Consider the following 22,918-nt stretch of genomic DNA (forward strand, 5'->3'; position numbering starts at 1 on the left):
ACAGACGCACCACGCAAACTGCCCCCCCCCCCTCCGCTCTTCTTCACTCCAGCTTTGTCTTTTCTCATTAAGCCCTCCATAAAGCTGCAGTTTGTAAGATTTCAAGCGGTGACATGCTTCTCAAATGTAATCATGAATCAAGAAGGAGTTGCTCCTTTGCCGAACGCCCCGACATCGCGGGCGCATCCTGCTTCGCTCTGTTGCGGCGCCTGTGAAATCTCTTGCTTAGGCGAGCCACCAAGCGCAGCTTTAAGCCCGTCGGTATTGAGCTGATCACGGTCGTGCATCCTATAAGTGTGAGCTTGGTTGTTTTTTGCGCATGTGTTGTTGTATCTGTGTAAAAACGATGTTTGGCATAGATGAAGAAATGCATCCATTCCCATTCATTTAGTGGAATGATAATGCGCCGGCAGCTTTTCGTACGAGGCAGCATACGCCCCGGCAAGCTGTCCGTCATAAAGTTCTTGAAACTTACAAATTGCAGCTTTAAGGGCCCAATCTGGAAGTGAAATTTTGGCACGCCGGCGCCGAGCAGCTATGTTCCAGCAGCTGTCTCTCGCTGTGTGTTCTGATTTTAGAGACTTTAGTGGAGTGTGAAATGTATTCACCGGAGGTTCTATATGTGAGTTTTCCATTGATTTTTTTTTTTTTTTTTTACACTTGATAATCTGCTGTTGACAAACTTTATGTAGCTGTTTTCAGTTGTGACATAAGTAGAATCTAAAGTCCTGCTTTTTTTGCTGCCTCTTATATATATTAACAAACGCTGCTTTTGAAACACTTCCAGATTGGGGCTTCGACTGTCGGGCGGTAAAAAGAAATAACTCTGTGGGACGCAACCTGGAAGTCAGGCTGCTTCATTTGGCTTCTAATCACGCCCACCACTTTATTTGTTTCTCACTCATTACTTCTGTCTGAACCCCCATTTCCAGGTCATTTAACTGCTTGGCTCTTTTTCGCCGCCTCACGCTCATCTCCTCGCCGCGTCAGCGCCTCTCGTAGCTCTTTTTATTAAACCATCGACAAATCCCATCTCCAGCCTCACCCCCCCTCTTCTCGCAATCACTCCTAGACTCTCTCTTCTTTTTGGAGTCTTTTATACAATGTAAATGATGTATTATTAATAAATTGTAAGGATATGAATGAAAAAAAAAAAAGATATTCTGATATCTCGTTTTTACCAGCATTCTTGGTGCCAAGTACTGTGATAAAGCTCCTCCTTCGCTGGCGTCCAGCGGACGGCCCGGAGAAGTCCATCCTGACTGTCTAACGTAAAGGAATTACCATCATAAAAAAAGTGCCAACCTCCTTCATCTTTCTTTTTGATCCACACTCTTCTTCTTCTTCTTTATTATGCTCAATGTTGCACTGTGGCTGGTCTCTTCTTCAAAAGGGAAAATCAGATTCAATATATCCTCATTAAAAAAATAAGAATATAATGTTTTATTAACTGCTTTGCTGTCTGGGATATTTGCATGATTTTTTTTTTATTATTAGGAGTGTGGACAGATATGTTTGTTTGTCACCTTAAAGATTTGTCTTGTTCGCCATTGATTCCATTTCTTTTGCACACCTTTTTTTTTTTATTATTATTTTTTTTTTCAGTATCAGCTGCACTTTGTGGTACTTCAAAAAAAACACATTAAACTATTAAGAGATGAATATTGTGTAAAACTATTATAACAGAGAATAAATATTTCCTCTTTATTTTTGCTCACCCTCTAACCTTTCAGAAAGACTTGATGAATTCCTCTTTTATTTCCTCCCTCATTTTATTTTTATTTTTTTTCTGAGCCACTGAGTCTCACCTGAACTTAGCGGGGGGGGTTTTATTAGTCACAAAAAAAAGGAAACTGCTCTTTTTACATGACTAGTCTGAGGAAGGTTTTTGTCTGCGACTGACGTCGGCCTCATGCTTCACGTGTTTGAAGACTGCCTGCAGTTACCTTCTCGTCTGCTCTCCATGTTTCACGCTCCCCTCTGCAAGGTTGCAGAAAGGGTGAGATCGATTTACGATGAGAAAGCCCTGTATATGCGCGTTTTCACATCTTTCGCACAACTCCACGCAGAGACGGGTCACACTCTGGACAATTACAACAACAAAAAAACAGTGACGTAGGACAACAGTGGACAAATGGTGATTTGATGGCAATAACGAAATAGCCCGTTGTTGATGCACGGAGGATGCATTCGAAAAACCCGAGTTAAAAAAAAAAAAAGATCTTTAATGACAGTCATTAATCAAAAACAAACCACAAAGGCAAGGCGAGCGGAAGTCCTTCCACCTTGTCATGTCCTGCACCCTGTCCGCTTTAGGACACTCTGGAGCCAGACTGCCATCCCTCACACTGGACTGGAGCAAAGCGGCGAGGATAAAAACGAACAAAAACCCACCACCCAAAAAACAAACTGTACATTTTTTTTGGAATTGTAGGAGAACAAACTGGAATTTGTAAATATTATGTTTGTTGTTTGGTTTGAGTGAATGGCCGGATCTTTTCTTTGTGACAACAGGTGCAAGTTTTGATGACATCCAGAGCTCATGCGTATGTTTGATTCTCCTTTAGTTCCTAGATCTCAAGGGCAAACTCTAAGTGGTTATGGGCACATGAGGTCATCTGTTAACATAAATGAATCAAAAAAAGAAAATTTTAAAAATCACAGCGTTGTTGAGGTCAGTTTAAATACAAGAAGAGATGCTTTCTGCTCAGGTTAGCCTTGATTCTGTGATGTCAGGATACTTTCACTGCATTCAGTGTACAACTGCCTAAAGCGTCGAGTAGCACCCGCCGTACGAGGGGCGGCTGTTTGAGTGAAATGAGCCCTTCTATTGGTTGAAAAGCCAGAGAACAGATGAAGGAGGAGAAAATGGGGATGACTTGAGAAATGTGGCAGAAAATACAAGACGGTGCCGATGTTTGAAATGATTTCAGAATGAACCACAGATCTAGGAGCTGCACTTGTGAGACTGTCAGGTCAGGATTGTTGTCGTCTTGGGCATCGTAGAGTACGACCCTTTTTCTTGTCTTTCAGGCTCTAATCACGGTCGTCGTTTTGCTATCTTGTATTTACATTTCTGTTCATGAGATTATTGGCCCGGCTTTAAATTTGAGTTGTCTACGCTTCCAGAAAAACATCATAATTGCGGTAGTATTTCGTTTTTGTTTTTTGTTTTTTTAAAAACAGCTGCTTGGACAGCCAACAGATAATGGAAGCACACTCAAAAAGTTAAAAATTTTACATGTTTACATTAATGTTGGCTTAAAATAAAGTAAAAAAATACACCAAAACCCCCTAAAATAAACCCATTACAAAGATCCAAATGCTTCATATTGCAACATTTACTGGGGGAACAGGAAGGCTTGCACCTGCTTGTTTCCTTTAGTCTGATTCAGTAAACTGCTTATAGCTGGAGAGTCATGTGAGAGAGAGAGAGAGAGGAACGACCGGACGGATTTGAGAGAATTAAAGTTCATATTTTTATTTCAAATAGAGGCTATTACACACTGTATGTTGTGTATCTGAACAGGAAAGCATTAAAAGACATTCTTAAACAAATGCGTTGCCATGTTTTGTCATCCTGTCGGAGAAGCGACACGTTGCCGAATTCGATGTCCTCGCTTCACAAGTAGGCCCCCACGCCAGCTGGAGCAGCTCCTGACGTTCTTCTCACTCACTTCTCGTGATGTTATTTTCACCCTTGTTACCACCAGGGAGTCAGTTATGTTCCTGCAAGCGTGTGTAGCTATTAGGAGGATATCTCGGAAGGCCCCCCGTGCAGGTCTTTCTGATCAAAGAGTCATATTTTGTGGTGTCATGTGACTATTACTGTTGGGTGCAAGAATAGGCTGGAGGAAAGTGTGATAAGAATATACATTTTGTTGCGCTAAGATGACAAAGCTGATTAAATTTAAACACCTAACATGTCAGACAAAGTCATTTTTGTTGACTTTAATATACTGGAATATATATATATATACCCGAATATATCATTTTAATAGCATGGAAAATTACAGGATTAAAACTATTTGGGTCAAACAAGATCCTAAAATAATCCATCACAGTTGTTGTGTTTAATATGCACCCAGAAGAAGTTATTAATAATATGATCAGATTGACACAAGTTATCATTTGCCAATAGCTCCATCTCTGGTAATCAGTTTTGCTGCTGCATTTTAGCAGCTATCAAGCATTCATAATTATTATTTTTTTAAGCAAATAGCCTCCTCAAGCTCAGCTTCACACAGTTTAGTATTCTAAACTACACAAACTGAGTTCTGATTCTAGGAAATTGTTGAGTGAGCCAAAGGATTTGAATTTTAAATCCTGAAATAACTTGGCTGCAGCATTGTCATGAAGGAAACGGTCCCCTAAGCCATGTTTATTCAGCTGTTGTACGTAATAAATCAATAGGACACTGGTACATGCTTGTCCTGCTGGCGTGTTTGCTTGAATGCGCTGCTTTCCATTCATTCAATGCAGCTCGTTAAATACTTTCATTATTTGGATACAGTTATAATATAAAAGAAACGAATGGAAAATCAGCACTTTTAGACCAAATCACACCTCTTTGAAGTCACATTTTAAGCTATAATCAATGACTAATTAATTGCTTAATGCAACTTTGCCGTTGCGAGTATCACGTGCCAAGAGCTGACCTTGCATAAGCATGCAACGTCTAGACAGTGTTGGTGGTACAGAGGAAGGGGTGATGGGGAGAGGCAGTTGTCATAGACGATCTGAAGGTTCTGATACACATGTGCGTCACTTCATCACTGAGGAATATCGGTTCTCTTGATGAAGAGGAAGAAATTGTTTTATTGTGTTTGTGGAAATTGCTTTCATATAATTCTGCTGAGTGTGATTAAATATCCAACACTGAAAAGGGATAATTAAAATTGTGCTATCACCACAACGGTTCAATGCAAAACTGTCTAGGGGGGGGGGCACATTAGAAGGATCTGCGGCCACGTGGCCTATAACACCAGTAACTGCGATGCATTCTGTGTTCTAAGTGCTTTACTCGCACGTCAGCTTAGTAAAGCAGGACTCTAACACATAGAGAATGTGACGATAATGATTAGCACGGACGTGTAAATTGAGGAAAATCATCCAGAATTTAATTTAAAATTGAAGGAAGTTAACTTGCAATGAAGCACGATGAGTATTTCATAGCAAATGGTTCCATGTTCTGCCAAAAAATGGGTGCTTGACCTATTTTGGCAGCTCGCTGGGCATGCAGAGGAATTAATCCCATCTGAATCTCCTTTCCTGTATCCAAAGTCTTCAGTCCTCTGGAACTCGGACTCATTATGCAAATTCTCCTTCTTTTTACTGGACACATTACCGACTGCCATTTGAAGGCCGCGGTGGCACGGCACAGGCGTCCCTCTCTGCCGACTGTGGAGGAAGATCGTGGTCATGTGTTGCCTGTTGCCACGCACGAAAAGAGATCAATCACCAACAAACTGAAAAGTATAGCCAGCAATCAAACAGACATTTAAAATATATATATGCTTGTATTTATGAAATAGCATGAAGCTTTTAATAGTCCAAAATCGATTCTAATGAACACATTTGGAGCAGAGAGCTGATAGAGTCTGTGAAGGAGGATGTAAACTTATTCAATCGTGGCCAGGGTTTCTGCTTCCATCCCGTAAAACCCTCCAAAAGTCAGTCTTATGTAAATAGGAACTGTTTGTCAGATTAGCTGGAACGACAATCGTTCAACGCCCTCGTAAGTCGATTGAGGTGACGGAGGGTCGTTATTCATCGAGGGACCAGCTTGCCCCTCTGATCTCATCTTGAGTTATGACGATCATAACTTATGCAACTGTGGCTGCTGATGCAGTTACGTGAACAGACATTTTTCCAGCTGTCAGCATTTTCACCAATTAAAAACCAGACCAAGTGTGGCCCTGGTTCATCTCGGTGGAAGGGGGGGGGGGGGGGCATTACGCTGCTGTTGAATTTAATGCCATCAGCTCTTTAATAGAAAATGTGATTTAAGGTTATGACTGTCCATGTGACAGATTTGAGTTTTTTTTGCCATGGGGTGAGATAAAAATGTCAAGTAAACCTTCTTTATAAATATAATTATAATAAATCCTGCGGTATTTCAGTGATCATCATACAAGCTTGGAACATTGGTCCATAAGAATCAAATTTAGTGTCTATTTGACCTGGAATAAATCCAGTAGACGAGTATGAATGTGCCTGGTCATGAAAATTATACAAACCTACTTTGTACCTGTTTTCTACTGTCTTTAGAATTGTCCTCATCCTGAAAGGCTCGTCAGTATTCAATCATTCAATTATACATCTTTACCACTGGGGGTCAGTATAGGCTTGTTTTTCACTTGTTCCCAATCCCCCTGTTCCATAATGAAAAGTCCATAAAAACGTGTAACACGTTCAGAAACTGAAAAGTGTGGCAGTGCCAGCCCGCAGACAAAGGGTTTCGAGTCTGGACTCGGAGAATCCGAGTCCGCAACTATGACCGGAAGAGAAAGAAGATAGTCCAACTATAAATAAATAAAATGGTCCCTGCTGCGTCATTACACCTTTAAAAATAACAGAACAAGAAGCGCACTTGATTTCTATCCTCTTTATTTCCTCCTTTCTTCTCTTTTTTCAATGTAACTGTATTTGCACTGACTTGACTGAGCAACTTAATGTTTACACTTTTTCTGTAACCAATTTTGCAATCCAGTCTTCATGTGAAACAGACTGATTTGTACACTACACTTTCTTTGATAACAAGAAAGTGTAGTGTATATATATTTTGTACTGATAAATATTGTACTGTATATATATATATTTTTTAAAGCTCACTTCTTCCTCAACTACAGGAGCTAGTTTCTCGTCGCTGGACCACCAGGGGGCTCAATTCACCAAACACACTGTCCCCTCTTAGTTCTGCACCAAAGCCCGCTGATTGGTCCAAATTAACCACATGGGGGGGCTGAGAATTGACCAATGGAGTTGGGGCTGATGAGGGGCTGTTGCTAAGGCGCTTCAGTCTGCCTCCACCGTCTCCCTCTTAGATTCGGCTGCCTCTTCTTCCTCCTCCTCCTCCTCCTCCTCCTCGGCTTCTCCTCTCTCCGTCTTTACGTCTCGGTTCTGCCGGTTCCGTTTCGGTCACGGACCGGTGAGAAGCGCGGAGGGGCGAGCCGGTAGTCCCGCATCGTGAACCATAAGGCCTGGCTTTAGTTTAGACCCGCCCCTCCTGAACCTGCTGTAGCCCCACCCCCTTTGACATTTGAGCTCATCCAACGTCAGCCCCCCCCCCCCCCAGCTCGAACCTTTTTCCTCATTAATTATATATATATATATATATTAACAGCATGATAATGAGCACGAAACGCGTGTAAGACCCCGCATTCTAAATGTTTCGGTGGGTTTTTTTCGGGGGGGGGGGGGGGGTAGATTCTTTCACCGCCATGTCGGAATTTAAAATATCTCTTCTACTGTACAGGCTTCGTTCCAACTCTCGCACACACACACACAGAGGAGAAAGAGCCCCTCCATACCTCTGTCTGCTGCGACCCCCCCGCTTCACGTACCTCACTGCAACCCGTGACGGAGGAGAGATCCTCCCTTCTGATTGGCAGCTGGCTCGGGGCCCCGCCCCGCCGGTCTCTTTGCACATGGATCGGGGTTTGCTGCGAGAGCCTGAGCGCTGAGAGTGGAGTGGAAACAGGAAGAGGAGGAGAGGGGGGGGGGGAGAAAGGAGACAGAGGAGAGAGGAGAGAGGATCGGGTGAGACAAGGTGGTGAAGGAGAGGAAGAGAGGAAGAGAGGGAGAGAGAAAGAGAGGAAGAGAGAAAGAGAGGGAGACGAGGGACGAGTGGACCAAAAAGGAGCAACACACAAATGAGGTAAAAGATGACAGCAGAGGAGCAGCTCCGTGTTTCATTTGCGCGCGCCTGGATGTTGAAGTGTGTGCGTGTGCGTGTGCGTGTGCGTGTTGGTTCTCCTCTTTTCGTGTTTTTCTTTTGTATTTTCTCTGTTCCAATGCTCAATACAATCTGTGTTGGCTGAACACCCTGCAGTGTGTGTGTGTGTGTGTGTGTGTGTCTGCAGACTGCACGTTCATGCATGAAGCCCCCTCTGCACAGCACACGCACACATAGACATACATGCATGCGCACGTGAAACGCTCACATGCAGAGACACGGTGCAGGAGCAAGGGATGATGAATGTAGTGAAGAGGAGCTGTGCAGCTCACATCCGGGCTCCGTGTAACTGTTGAGTCTCGGTGCGTGTGCGCGTGGGAGGCGTGCGTGCAGCACTCCGACGGTGTGACCATCAGTCTCCTTTTAACTGTGTCACGTACAGTACCGGCTCCACTTCTCTGCCTGTTTAATCACATTTAAGCCTATTTTTAATCTATTTATTTATTTATTTTGTTGTGATTTTATTTCCGCTCAAAAGACCAAAATGTTTCGACTTGAAGCGAAAATAAACAAGCGAGTATTATTTGCTGGCTGTCGCTCACGCACACCATGCGTGCGGTGTGTGTGTGTGTGTGTGTGCGCGCGCGCGCGCGCGTGCGGGCGTTCAGCTGATTATGGCTGACAGTCGGACGTGCGGTTCTGGGTTACTGTTCCTCCCCAGCAGGCTGACGTGCGCGTCCACGCAGACACACGCGCCTCTCAGCGCTTTATTTGAACCTGTTTATTGTCTTTGTTCAAATATGCAGCTTTTGCTTGCAGAAGGACCCCCCCCTATTTCTGGTTCTTGACCTTGCCTTGGAACATTCCAGCCCCCCCCCCCCTGTACTTTATGGAGCATACACCGGCTGCTATTGTAGAATAGAAGTGAAGCAGGGGGGGGGGGTATTTTTAGAAAAGTGATTGATATTTGGCTCATACTGTACTTTCTTTCCCGGTGACTGGGGGGGGGGGGGGGGGGGGCTGCTTGAATCCAATAGAAACCGTGCATGCGATGCGTTCAGGGTCTGCCTGTACAACGTCGCCTCTCACCTCCTGTTTCCTCTCCATCGGCTCCTGCTCCTCCTCCTCCTCAGCTGGCCGAGGGAGGAGAAACGGGGCCGGTCTGGTCTGGTGCGGCCCCCCATCCTCTTCCTTTTATGGTGTAGTGAACAGCAGACTCACAACTTGCACACACACACACACACACACACATGCATGCATAATGCCTCTCGGCGAGTGATGCAAATCGGCACAAACCGGTGCGAGAACGTGGCAGACGGCGCCGCCGAAACGAGGACGCGGATCGTAATTGTTTGCAGAACTGCAGCAGCGATCAGTCTGCTAATAGTGGCTGCAATACGGCTGTAGGGTACCCCCCCCCCCCCCCCTCTCTCATGTCAAAATCACACGAGATCCCAAACACTCCCCTCCGTTCGAGAGGCCTCGCTCTCAGCTCTGGACGAAATGATATCATCGGTTGCCAGGGATACAAGGACACGCACGGCGTGCAGAGAAAAAGGGGAGGGTGAGGCACGGTCAGAGTAATGCCCATCGAAGCCGGGAAGATAAAAGCAGGGACGCTGAGATATAGGGTTTCAGGAATGGAAGAGGAGCCTCGCTGGAACAAGTAGTAGAGGCAACGGAGAGGAAGGACGACCAACCTGTCAGAGGTGACTGGGTGCCCCCCCCCCCCCCCCCCCTCTTCCTCTCTATACTCTCGTTTCGCTCTCTTTGTTTAGAGACGGTCAGGTTTATCGGCTTTGCTGTAGGAAAGGAGAGTAGAAAAGGAAGAGAAGCGGCAGCAGCACCTGAGGGATGAGGGGGGGGGGGGGGGGGGGGAGGCAACATCCTGCATGGGAAACAATAAAACCGACCTGTCTGGTACATCTGTGCACCAACGGACTGTGGTATTTCCTCACCCTCTGCTGTGTGTGTGTGTGTGTGTGTGTGCGTGCGTGCGCGTGTTTCCCAGTGAGCGGAGGACGAGCGTGTCTCTTTAAAGGGATCTGAGGCTTGCACCAGGTCTGTCGAATTCAAACCAGAGTCTTCCTCCCCCTTTTCTGTCAGTATTCATTGCAAGGTAAGATCAGTTACAAGGCTGCACGTGAACACACACACACACACGTGCACGAACACGCAAGCACACACAGAGTTGAGATATGAATGGAGGCATGACTGCTACGGTATGATGACAGGGATGACCTGGGTTTCCTTGGTGACCAGAGGTAGTGAGGAAGCAGACGGCAGGTTTTGAGGTCTCTTAACGCCCACGCGCACGTTTGTGTTCAAATATTACACAATGCAGGTCAAAAGCAGAGCTGTAATGTCGTACCTCTACACAAAAAGCAGGAAACATTTGAACCTTCTTCTGCGCATGACATCATTTGGCCTTTGAGCCCAAATCCAGATGTGTGGCGTTAACCCCGCGCAGATGGGCTGAACGTTCGAAGCACTGAGCCATTGTCATGTCGAGTCCAATCCGAGCTGCTGATGACTGATAGCTCCTCCTACTACGCTCTCAAACGGCGTGCAAGCAGGGGGGGGGGGCGCCGGCAGCTGCCCGTGTGATGTTGCTAAAATGTCGGCGAGGTCTGGGTTTTAAAAAAAAAAAACAACAAATGTGGCGAGGAGAGAGGAAAAGTGTGTTTGAAAGCAGAGAAAAGGTTTGATGGGGCGCGCATTTTAGTGGCACCGGTGCTGATGCGAGGCGCCGTGCCTGCGGTGCATCATGGTCTATTATCGCATGCTCGCAGCGTAGCGCCGAATGCACAGGGAGAGCCTTGTGTGTCCTCTCCCCACCTCTAAAAAGAAATGTAAATGCAAAGAAAAAAAAAAAAAACTCAAAGCCACAGCAGAAAGAGCCGCTTGGTTTCCGTTGCTCCTAGCAACCGTTGGGACACGAAACAGTTGGTAGAGGTGGTTCCTGCAGCTGATTCAGCACTCGCCGGGGTCCGGGCGCACCGGTGGCGTGGCGTAGAGCTGTGCACGGCAGGTGTGATAACGCATCTCGGCACGCACGCGCAAGTTCATCCCCACAAGGCAAGCAAAAGCACGGAAGGCTAAGAATCGGATGACAGAGAAGCAACTGGTTCATATGCAGCAGAGAGACGAGGGAAATAAAGGACCGGAGCTCAGAGTACGCAACGAGGAGAAGTGCAGCGCCAGAATGAAACCAATCACTGTATAAATGCAAAGCGCAGACTGTTACTCTCTCCCCTCTGTTTCTCGTCCACAGGCTGTTCTCTGCTCCCAGGTGTGACGTGGAGGGCCTCCCAAACACAGACCAAGACTGGTAACCACAGCGGGGTCTTGTTACTCCACCTCCGCTCTCAGTCTGTGTGTGGCTGTTAGCATGCGATCGTCTAACATCTGCAGCGCCCCGAGAGGGTTCCTGTACCAAAAAGCACACTGATTGTTCAATTAAGCTTTTGCATAAAGCTATAGATTGTTCCTATAGTTTTTCTAAATGTCACAGAGCAAAATAATGAATGTAAAATGCACTGATGATGCAGAGCAGAACTGTCTCTGTTTCCTCTGCTGCTCTAATTGGATTTTAACTTGATTACAGGGTCTTTACAATAAGCCTTTATTTAAATTTTTTTTAGCTCTCTGCTGATGAGGTTATGTTTTGCCCATTTGTTTGTTGTTCTCGCTGAAGTTTTTCAGTATTAGTCTTAAATGTTAGCATCCAGCGATTTGGATTAGAGGACTTTGACTTTGATTTTGGACTGAGGTACGAGCTCCACTCTGTCGTTCCAGTCCAAACGATGAAGCGGTGCGTTGAGCACTTCTTTGCATGAGCATCTTGCGATAGGCAATTTGTTCTGTAGGAAGTGCAGGAATGACTCAGAATGAAATCAAAATAATGAACAGCATAGATCATCGCCCCACGTTTGGAGTGAAAGTAGCAGCGCATCATTTAGTGTTCTATTGTCAGATCTGCTTGAAATGGAACATTGCATTCAGTATTTTTATATGAATTAATAACACCGGACACCATTTGTGTTTCAGGCTGCATGTATCACCAGGCAGAGCTGTACTCTGGCCGTAACGTATGGGACTCCTATCCAGCTGGAGGCCCTAACAGAGGACAATGGGCCCCTATGAACAGTCGCCCCTGGAGCCACTCCCAGAGGTCAGTGACGCCGAGAGTCGTCCCTTCATGGGAGTAAACATATCGCCTCAGATGCCGTGCATATATGGTCGATTTAATGAAAGAAGCTAGAAGCCAGGCAAAAATTATCTTATCAAAGTTAAAAATAAATGGCGATTTTATTTGTGTTTCATACCCAGATACCCAGAAGGCCGCAACCAATCGCATCATCCATCAAATAATCTTTATAATAGGTGAGTCAAAACTTCACTTACACTTTCTAATTAAGCAGCAGTAGAATAAAAACACTGTTAGAATATTCATTTGGTTTAGAAACTCCCTAAATTGTGTTGCGCTATAGCGTTTGTATTTATTTGTGTTTATTCAGTATCTACACCATGATACTTGTTGCTTAGTTTAGTTTGTCTGTTCTTAGGGGGGAGAGATCAGTCAACAATACCCCAGACAAGATGGGGCACCGGCAGCCTCTTCGCATTTGGGAAGGTAAAGAACGACTTTTTGAGGCCCAGAATTGGCATCACAACTCTGCACGATCATTCCACACCCGGGGTTGCACCAACAATAGACACCCACCAGGACCTGGAGATCGCTACGCAAACTGGGACAACAATGTTAGTGGCCTGCAGAATATTTTGTTCAAATGAGTTCACACTGTTTTTTTAAAACTTGATTCCGAGTGTGCCTTTTCTTTTCTTTTGACTGACAGCACGGGGTTCCTCGCCTGCCTCGCAACAACAGAGAGCTCCAGCCCCCACCAGAGAGATGGCTCCCCTCAGACTGTCACAGGAACTTTACAGGTCGAATGCTCAACAACAGGCCGGGACCCTGGAAAAGGCCAGCCCCCCACCAGCGACGAGAGCAGCTGCAGCAGCAAAGTCCAACGCCACTGCCCCCGTTGTCCCCTAGAGAGGAGTGTCCTGCCAAGAGGAGACGGGATTCTTGCCCCGATCAGGTAAGACCTGTTGGCTCAGCATCACCCAGTCGGACAATCCCGTCTAGACTTGATTATTTCCTCCGCCGAGGCGGGGGGGGGGGGTAAAGTAATAATCACCGTTTGTGACACAGACACATTTCTTGATGACATTTTTTAAGAAACATATGGAATGTTATTAGGAACAGGTACATTTTGGTGTCGTTCCAGAAGAGATCCTGGATTCTGGATCGCTTTGAAACCTTCGTGGACGTTGCAGTCAATGGAGCTTCAAAATGTGTTCCTCAATATCTTGGTTGATTATGGACCGATGTTTATGAAATTTGACACGTTCATGTAGAGTGGGGGGGCCTCTATCTCACAACCGAAGTTAATCTGTATCTAATCCAGAATGAGGTCAGGAAAAACTTTTAATCTTAACACTGGAAACTCCATTTACGGATTCAAAAATCAGTTGAAAAATACGCATAAACTCCGATTCACTTTTACTTTTCATGGTTGGTGTATAAAGATACCGAGAACAATTGAAAACATTTTGGTGAAGCCAGATCAACATGTGGACGGTGTAAATCCAATTAGGATTGAAATGAGCTGCTTGGCGGAGGTCTGCGCTCTCTAGATATATTTATGCTTCTCCGTTTTAGTCCTCTCTTCCTGGGTCAAGGCCTTCACTCGCCCAGGCCCCTTCGCCACCACCTCGCCACCGCTGCAACCAGGACAACTGGAAGCCTCTTCATAACCGAGGCGGTCCTAGCCACCATTCGGACCACAGGACCTCAGCCACACAGCAACAGGTACGCATGTCCAAACAGGTACCGAAAAAGCAAACAAACTTCTTGATCATTCCTCATGTCTGTCGTTGGCTTCATTGAAATTTGCAGGAGACCTCTAAACTGCGAGCTGGAGCAAACGGTGTCGTTAATAGTAATCCTGCGGCTGTAAGCCAGAGAGGCGACAGCAGGCCGCCGCATCACGGAAAAAGAGGGACGGTTGACCGGAAAGCTTCGTCTTCACCAGCAGACCACACTCGTGTGCCTTACAGCCACCACAACCACGATTACCACTATCAGCGGCACACAGGCCACGCCAGAGTCCTGCAGCACAACCCACCGCTACGCCCCGCCGAGGAGAAGGACTGCTGGAGCCACCACCACAAACAAAGCACAGTGAGAACGTCCCCGAAAACCTTGCTTTCCTTTAAGTCGTGCGTGGATCTAAGCAAATCTAATACTTGCAGGAATCTCAGCGCACTCATCAACGAGTTGTCTCGAGGGATCCGGCGCTCTCCAGGTCTTCAGGGGTTGATTCGTCCAACCATTCATCCCTCCTCCACTACAGTTCTAAAGATGGAGGTTCCACTGCCAGCATTCCACGAGCTCTGACCGGTCCCTCTTCACACAGAGTGGGCGCTGGGGTGAAAGATTTATCAATCATTCATCAATGTCATCCTGGCCTCAGTGGACAACAGAAAGTCCAGGGAAGTCCTAACCACACCCCAAGGCCTAGCCTGATTTCTAGCCCAACTGTTTCACCTCACGCTTCTCCAAAATCTAGGCTTCTAGATGTCAAACACAGAAAGACCTCGCAGACCCTCTGCTCACGGCAGTCCTCTCACGCCAGAGCCAAAAAGCCCAAGAAGAATCTGGAACAACACATGAAAGCCGATAAACCGGTGAGAAAAGAGAGAAAGGGTGATGCTCAAAAGATGAACCGAAAGGGCGAGGAAAGAAAGAGGCGGAAGAAAAAAGACGAGAAAGGGTTGGTCGACAACAAAAAGAGGAGGAGTAAAGCCACGAAGAAGGAGAGAAGGCGCAACTTGAAGAGCGAAGCCACAGGAAACGAGGCGTTTTCCTCCACCTCTGGTTGCAATTCCACAAGAGAGGCCAAATTTGGTACAATGAAGACGCCTCTGCCCCTGGGGGGTCGAGGAGAGTTCTCGCTAAAGCAGAAGCAGAGGATGCGGCGTGAACAGGAAGCGAGGGCTCACGGGACATCGACTGGTTCCCCTCATCCCAGCAGCACTCCGCCACAGCCGTCCCCAAAATCCAAGAGCTGCAAAATGCCCAAGAAGAAAAGCTGTCCCCCAAAAGCTCGTAGGGACGTCTGTCCCAACCAGATCAGCAAGAGACCCATCATTGTCCTATCCCAATCGACAGACAGGAAACATGTGACGCCCGACGATAGCCTTCCCGCCTTATTATTTAAAGCCTTGGCACCTCTCACCACATCGTGTTCCGTTAGCGCACAGAAACCCACCCAAGGCAAAGAGCGTGGGCAGGGGGGGCTCCTCAAAGCACCAGACCTACAACCTGTGGCTGTGATGGGGAATCTGCAGGAAATAGGAGACAACCTTGCAGACACGCCTCCTGTCCTCAGCTGGCACGGATCTCCGGCATCCACTCTGGGAGAAGAGGAGGAAGAGCTGGGAAAGGGAGTGATAAGGAGACCGGTCCTCCAGCCCAGCCCCACTCAGTGCTTATCTCCTCCCGTTGAGAGCGAGCGCGTCGATGACGTGAATGAAAAGTCTGGTGAAAATGAAAAGTCTAGTGAAGGTACCGAACTCTGCGACGCGCCTCGCGTAGCGGAGCAAGTGGCTCAAGAAGAAAAGGAGGAAGAGGAGGAGATCAGCGGAGAAACCTCCGGCTCGCTTCTTAGTGAGCTTTGCCACCATAAAACAGGTTTGGACGATGTCTTCAAAAGCTTGGCGAACTTTCTTGGGGGCCAGAGGATCTCGTGCCGGGGAGGCCCATTTGGGGGCCCTCCCAATAGAGGAGTGAAGCAATCGTCTTCCCTGGCACTGGGGCCAGAGATTCGCCGCCATGAGCATCGGGATTTATCCCCGAAATCAGATCCCAGAGCAGCTGCCAAACCCAGTGGGGAGTCACCTCTTCACGCTACCTCAGACGCATGTCCGACGGATCTGACGGACCCCGGCACGGATGCCCCAGTGCAGAAGAAGCACGAGGAACTTAAGAACGATCCGACACGGAAACCAGAGGATAAAGACGCAGAGATCCTCAACGGGACGATGGAGTCTTCGCTTCTGGATGGATCGCTGAGTGCGAAGCTGAGATTGACTGCAACCCATTCAGCGTCTTTCACCAGCCTCATCGCTGCCTCCCCCAAGGAAGAGAGAAGAACGAGCGAGGAGACGCAACGCATAGGTAGAGGCAGAAAAAGAAAGCAAAGGGTCAAGGGAAGAGGAAGAGAAAAAGAGATCAAGATTAAGATCAAGACGAAAGAGCGTAGAGGCAGCCGTCCTAAAAACCAGGCGAGTAAAAGAGGTAGTTTGGAAAAGAGTGGCGCTTCATCCTCGCTACCGGTCATCTCCAGAAACTCCCCCAGGCGGCGCAAAGGTAATAAGAAGGGCCGAATTCCTCAGGAAAATCAATCCCAGCATGGCAAAGGCACCCAGGGAGAAAAGAAGAACACTGGAAAGACTGATGGAAATAGACTGACAAAGAGGACAGGAGGCGTTGGTGGGGTAGAACATGTGACCTCCTCAGCTGCTGAAAAAACGAAGACGTCCTGTCGCTCGGCTTCAACCGTAGCATCCAGATTATGCGTGTCGGCGTCAGCCAGTGAACCTGCACCCTCGGCTCCAGTTGACCCGCTGAAACTGAAAGCCTTGTCCATGGGCCTGTGCAAGGAGCTGAAGATCCTCTTGATTAAAGTCGAGAGTGCTGGAAGACAAACGTTCAACGTCTCCGAGATCGAGGAGGAAAGAATCCCGCTTTCCGAGATCAGCATTGAAAACACCGGCGCTCAACTGATCCGAGCTTGCAAGTGAGTACTCTGACAAAGATGCTGCCGGTCTGCTTGCCTGTTTCAGGATATTTAGGGGGGATAGTGGAGCTGGGTTCTTATCAAATGCCTCTCATCGCTCTGTCACCTTTTTCCAGGGGCACAAAGGTGGAAGGGAAATTCAAGGAGTCTTTCCTGCTTCCTGCCTTCTCTGTGAAATCGAGCATTGGCGTCGGGATCCCCATTCCTCGAGAAAAGCTCAATCCTCCCACACCGAGCATCTACGTGAGTCGTCGGCATCGTTCAAGGGACCGTAGTCGGCGTGATCGAGCCCAGAGAGCGACCTATTGATCAATCGATCAATAGGTCCATTACTTAAACCTGAATTATCTCAGTAACTACGTGATGCATTGGCATTAATCTTTTATTTGTCCCCCCCAAAAATGTACAATAAAGAGTCGTTGCAAAACCAATGATTTTCCCATCAGCCTCAGCTGCGCTAATGTTACTCAGCTAACATCAGTATGCTAACAATTTAAGCTAATTTAATGATTGCCGTAAAACGATTAACACGCTGTATAGGGTTGCATGGTCCTTGGGCTCTAGCATCCATTTAGCTAGCTTATGTGTTTAAATACAATACTAAGAATATTTAATGATGTAATTGTATTTATTTGCTCTCTTTTTTGTAATTGCTTTTTGTGTTTGTTTGTTTGTTTTCAGTTGGAAAGCAAGAGGGACTCCTTGTCTCCGGTTCTGCTGCAGTTCTGTACCGACCCCAAAAACGCAGTGACCGTCATCAGAGGCCTTGCTGGCTCTCTTCGCCTCAGTACGTTTCAACTCGCTACGTTTTTTACGCCGTTTAATAATTCCCTTCACTCCAGATGGGCTTTCGGCCATTTTTGTTAGCACTGTCGTCTTTTTACGTTAGACCTCGGCCTGTTCTCGACCAAATCCCTGGTGGAAGCCAACGCGGAACACGCGGTGGAAGTGAGGACTCAGGTTCAGCAGCCCGCTGACCAGAACTGGGACGTGAGCGGGTCGGTCCAGGCGTGGCCGTGTGAGAGCAGCCGCTCGCACACCACCATCGCCAAATATGCTCAGTACCAGGCGTCCAGCTTCCAGGAGAGCTTGCAGGTAGACATGTTTCCTCACGCGAACACACGAGCACGTGTCAGGTTTACTATGAAGAAAATAACTGAAAGGCTTTGTTAATAAACAAGCTAGTTAGCTTAGCTAACTAGCTATTTCTTGTATTTATATCAAATGTCTGTGACATGTGATATAAAGGGATACTTTAACCCGTGCAGCGCCGACTTGTCGGCTAAGCTCATGTAGATGTGTTACAGGACGAGAAGGAGAGCGAGAATGAAGAGGAAGGAGAGCAAGCCAACTCCTCGGGCCGATCGACTGCTGCAAAAGCTGGTCAGACTCTCGCGAACGCCAAAAATGCTTCCGCCCTTGACAAGCATAACGCTAACGGCGGCGGCACGCCCAGGTCAGCGTCGCGTTGAGCTCTGTCTGCGTGAAGGAGTCACGGTTTTATGAAGTTGGCAATCCTCCTCTCAGACCTCGTTCTTCTCCGCAGCTCAGAGCAGAAAGCTGGTGGGAAGATCATTAAATTTGGGACCAATATCGACCTCTCGGACCATAAAAGGTAGGTTTGTTATGAACTTCTGCACTTTCTAGAGTCCAACTTCCCCTGCAATCTTATCGGCATCGACTCGGCTCTATACTCGCCTTTCTGTGCTTCTCCATTTGGGGGGGGGCACTTGAGGTTCCGAGGGAGCCCCACGCAGGTACTGAGAGATCATGTCGAGCTGATCCGAGCCAAGTTGGGCCGATCAGCAATGTGGACGCAGTGATAATCTAACACTGTGCTGTTAGATTACCCAACATATGTGTTCATAAGGTGGAAGCCCCAGCTGCAGGAGCTGCTGAAGCTGCCAGCGTTCATGCGCGTCGAATCCAGCAACAACATGCTCGGCCACGTGGGCCACACCATCCTGGGCATGAACACCGTCCAGCTCTACATGAAGGTGCCGGGCAGCCGCACGCCAGGTCAGCAGGCGTTTGGTCGGCGCCCTCTCAGATGACGGGCGTTTCTGGGTGAATCAAGCGTTCGCTCCTCTCCTCAGGTCATCAGGAAAACAACAATTTCTGCTCGGTCAACATCAACATCGGCCCGGGCGACTGCGAGTGGTTTGCTGTCCACGAACACTACTGGGAGGACATCAACAAATTCTGTGAGAAGTGAGTGAGGAGACTGTTTGAACGGCAGCAGACGCAAGAACCGGCACTTGAATATGACGATTGTTTTCCCTCAGGCACGGCGTAGACTACCTTACTGGGTCCTGGTGGCCAGTCCTGGAAGACCTCTACAGTTCCAACATTCCCGTGTACCGCTTCATCCAGAGACCGGGGGATCTGGTGTGGATTAACGCGGGCACTGTGCACTGGGTCCAAGCGGTAGGCTGGTGCAACAACATCGCCTGGAACGTGGGGCCGCTCAACTGTAAGTGGTCGGGACGAGCCGCGAGCGAAACCGGACTGTTGATGCTGAAGGACTTTTGAGCGTCACAAGTGTACGTTTCCGCCCCCCCCCCCCCCCCCCCAGCCTACCAATATCAACTCGCCCTGGAGCGCTTCGAGTGGAACGAGGTGAAGAAGGTTAAGTCGATCGTCCCCATGATACACGTTTCCTGGAATGTGGCTCGCACCATCAAGATCAGCGACCGAGATACCTTCAAGATGATCAAGTGAGAGCCTGTCTGTGTGTGTGTGTGTGTGTGTGTGAGAGAGAGAGAGAGAGAGAGAGAGAGAGAGAGCACGTCTGCTGACATCCCTCGCTCTCTGCTCCTCTCAGACACTGTCTGATGCAGTCCATCAAGCACATCCAAATCCTGAAAGGGCAACTGGTGAGCGCCGGGAAGAACATCTGTTACCAGAGCCGCCTGAAGGACGAGCCGGCCTACTACTGCAACGACTGTGACGTGAGTCCCTCCTCCTCCTCCTCCTCCTCCTCCCGCAGCCTGACTCTGCATCAGTCTCGCACTATCGTGCCTCCGGACATGCGTTTGTGCAGGTGGAGGTGTTCGACCTGTTGTTCGTGACCAGTGAGAACAGCAGTAAGAAGAGCTACGTGGTGCATTGCGAGGACTGCGCCCGGGCCAAGAGGCCGCTGCTGGCGGGCGTGGTGGTGCTGGAGCAGTACCGGATGGAGGAGCTGACGAGAACCTACGACAGCTTCACGCTGGTCAGTCTCGGCCTCTAGTCTTGCATGCTAAAGACACGCCCTGTGACTTCACGTGGCCTCCTTTTCTCCCCCCCCCCTTCAGGCGCCATCGCCCATACCGAAGTGAGGACTCCTCCCCCAAGCCCCGCCCCCTGGTGTGTCCCAGCCATAACCAAAACTCTAATGGCAGCACAAACGTTTGCCTTCATAGGCAATCTGTTCCTGACAACACTCAGCCAATCACGTTTACTCAATATTGTTTACATCACACAATAAGGTATGGAATACTCGGCAAGTCCCCCCCCCCCCCCCGACTGTAACTCACCGTCTTCCCCGTTCCAGCTGCTGATTGGACGTGTGTTTTTGAAATAGAATGACTAGACTGGTACTTCTTACGAAAAGCATTTCAGAAAAAAATTCAATGTGAGCACTGTTATCAATGAAAATCAGGTTCTATGTTCAACGGACACTGCTGTGATTGAAAAGCGTCAAGTAGCCGGTTCTGTGTATTAATTCAGGTACTTTTATGCAAAATCAGTCGGACTTTTACACCAATCTAGTTATTCTATGTGTCCATGAATTCGCTGTTACTCTGTCGTACCAGCAGGGGAACGGCTTCACAGGAGAAGTAGCTGATTGTCGCATCTGGCATCGTATTGGTTCCTCTTTTTTTCTTTTTTTTTTTGTATTCAGGTGAACTACGGCATTTTTGGAATTCTTGTCTGTATACTCTTTGAGGTGCTATTCCAATCTTATTTATTCTTTTTTTAGATACTTAAAAAAGTTTTACCAGCCTAGAAGTAACACCACATTGGCCTTGCAAACTGTATTTAGAGGAGAGGTAATTAGAAGAAATGCCCACAACTAAGATTTTATGTAGGTATATTTAAAAAAAGAAAGAAAACTTTTATTCGTTTCTCTAAAGTACGGGTTTTGTAGAGGACTAATTTGGTTTCATTCTTTGTTGAAGATCAAGTATGTAGATGGTGTTGGTCTCTTTGATACGCAGACAGAGTGAAATTTTGTTTGTTTCTTTTGTAAAGGGAAAACATCCCAGTTTTATACCTCTTTCGTTGCGATGTTCTTGTTTATAGAGAAAATAAAGAATTGTAAATTGTGAATGAATTCATGAGATACGCGGTGGTGTGCATAGACGGGGGTGGGGGTGGGGTCGACTGGGTCGCCATTGATGTTTTGGGTCAGCGGAGAGCCGGTCCAGACAAAATCCAAAGAGATGCGAGATCTTAAAACGCAAAAAGCTCAAGGCTAAAGAGAAGGGCAGAGCGAATCTTGATTTAGATTTTGTGTTTTAAATGCCAACGCACAGTAAATATATTCATTTAATTGTGAGTCATCAGTGCTCAAAGGTGAGTGTCGCGTCCTACGCTGGACTGCATTCACACGTAACTGCTTGGCTGTGTGATTTAAATGAATGTTTGGAGGTCAGCATCCAATTACCCCCCCCCCCGCCGATGACTTGCCAGCTCCTACCCCTGCCCTCATTGGTCTGTGCACACCATTTATTTACTGTACATAATATATTTGTTTTCGGGATTTACTAGAAGACTGATGTGGTTTTTGTTCTCAATTTTTTTGTATATGGTTGAACTTGTCCTCCTCGGTCACTTGTTTTTGTTGTTGCTATATATAAGAACTTTCACCCTAAAACAAATATCTTGTTTCACACGAGTTGAAAATACTGCAATGGGAACTTCCTCCCACTTTTATACCTCTTTTTGTTGTCGGTTTCTGTTTTTTGGATGACAGATGAACATGTAAATTGTGACATTATTTATACTGTACATGGTTGTTTTCTTATATATTTATTGCATATCAAAGGGTACTTCTCTTGATAAAGGGCCTACACGGTATTTTAAAAAAACATACTATGGCCATAAAGCATGGATAGGGGAAGTGCAATCAGAGGGCAGTTTAATATTCATGGTGCTAGGCCCCTGCATGGTGCTAGGCCCCCACATGGTGCTAGGCCCCTACATGGTGCTAGGCCCCTGCATGGTGCTAGGCCCCCACATGGTGCTAGGCCCCTCCATGGTGCTAGGCCCCTACATGGTGCTAGGCCCCTGCATGGTGCTAGGCCCCCACATGGTGCTAGGCCCCTCCATGGTGCTAGGCCCCTACATGGTGCTAGACCCCCACATGGTGCTAGGCCCCTCCTTATTACACATCAGCATAGAACTACAATGTACGAACAGAAAGTGTTTGGTGCTGAGGGCCATTTCGGCACAGTTGCTTGTATCAGAAATTGAATGATGTCTTTGTACTGTATCTAACAGATTAATACAAACTCTTTTAAAGTTCTTTTTTCCCTCCATTGTATGAAATGCATAACCTCATGAGGCATTCGTGATTTTACGATGAGCATTAGCCGTAGTTGTAATTCTTGACACTTTTACAGAGACTTTTTAGAAATGTGACTTGATGACGTTCCTGGGTTGTTTGTTTCTTTCTTTCTTTTCCATCTTGTCCTCATTATGAGCATTATCTGAAGGGTGCTGCGATGCTGTTTTCCTCTCGACTCATTTGATCTATGCTGCACTTAATTGTTTTGAAAAGAACTCGCATAGAAGAAAACCTGAGCCAGACCTGTCTTAAATTCCTCTGTGATATTTCCGTGACATATTGTATTGTTGTTCGAGAAAATAAAATGTTTTGATAAATTAATCTCCAGCAGCTCATTGCCTTTTTTTATTTTTCTGTTTGTGTTGTGGCGTGGAGAGAGAGAGAGAGAGAGAAACCCAGTTTTACAATTCTATGTGATTATTGATTTTTTTCTCTCTCTCTCTCTGTCTGACTTTTAGCAACATAACTCAAAAAGTTACAGACAGATCAATGTGAATCAAATTACTAAAGGTTGCCCTGCTGCCCTGTAGTTACAATAATGACCACAAGGGGGGGGTCAAGAGCCCAGCTTGCCCTTAGGGTCCTGATACCACCTTG

The 22,918-nt window shown here is 47.0% G+C and overlaps 1 protein-coding gene across 1 annotated transcript; it reads left to right on the forward strand.

Annotated features, from left to right (window-relative positions):
* Positions 1-11,952: 11,952 nt before the first annotated feature.
* LOC137900311 (uncharacterized) lies at positions 11,953-19,999 on the forward strand. Its single transcript, XM_068744375.1, has 18 exons — positions 11,953-12,071; positions 12,230-12,283; positions 12,466-12,661; positions 12,757-13,002; positions 13,626-13,775; positions 13,863-14,147; positions 14,219-16,767; positions 16,884-17,010; positions 17,449-17,554; positions 17,657-17,862; positions 18,075-18,232; positions 18,314-18,382; positions 18,638-18,786; positions 18,864-18,978; positions 19,053-19,240; positions 19,343-19,484; positions 19,592-19,718; positions 19,811-19,999. Exons 1-18 carry the CDS (start codon positions 11,953-11,955, stop codon positions 19,997-19,999), a joined length of 5,175 nt encoding a protein of 1,724 aa, XP_068600476.1.
* The last annotated feature ends 2,919 nt before the right edge of the window (positions 20,000-22,918 follow it).

Source organism: Brachionichthys hirsutus, chromosome 10 (genome assembly GCF_040956055.1).
Source record: "Brachionichthys hirsutus isolate HB-005 chromosome 10, CSIRO-AGI_Bhir_v1, whole genome shotgun sequence".
Taxonomy (NCBI): Eukaryota; Metazoa; Chordata; class Actinopteri; order Lophiiformes; family Brachionichthyidae; genus Brachionichthys; species Brachionichthys hirsutus.

Coding starts and splice junctions, on each gene's coding strand:
- LOC137900311 (XM_068744375.1), top strand. CDS start 11,953: ATGTATCACCAGGCAGAGCTGTACTCTGGCCGTAACGTATGGGACTCC. Junction 12,284..12,465: donor TCAAATAATCTTTATAATAG/GTGAGTCAAAAC, acceptor GTCTGTTCTTAG/GGGGGAGAGATCAGTCAACA. Junction 13,776..13,862: donor CCTCAGCCACACAGCAACAG/GTACGCATGTCC, acceptor TGAAATTTGCAG/GAGACCTCTAAACTGCGAGC.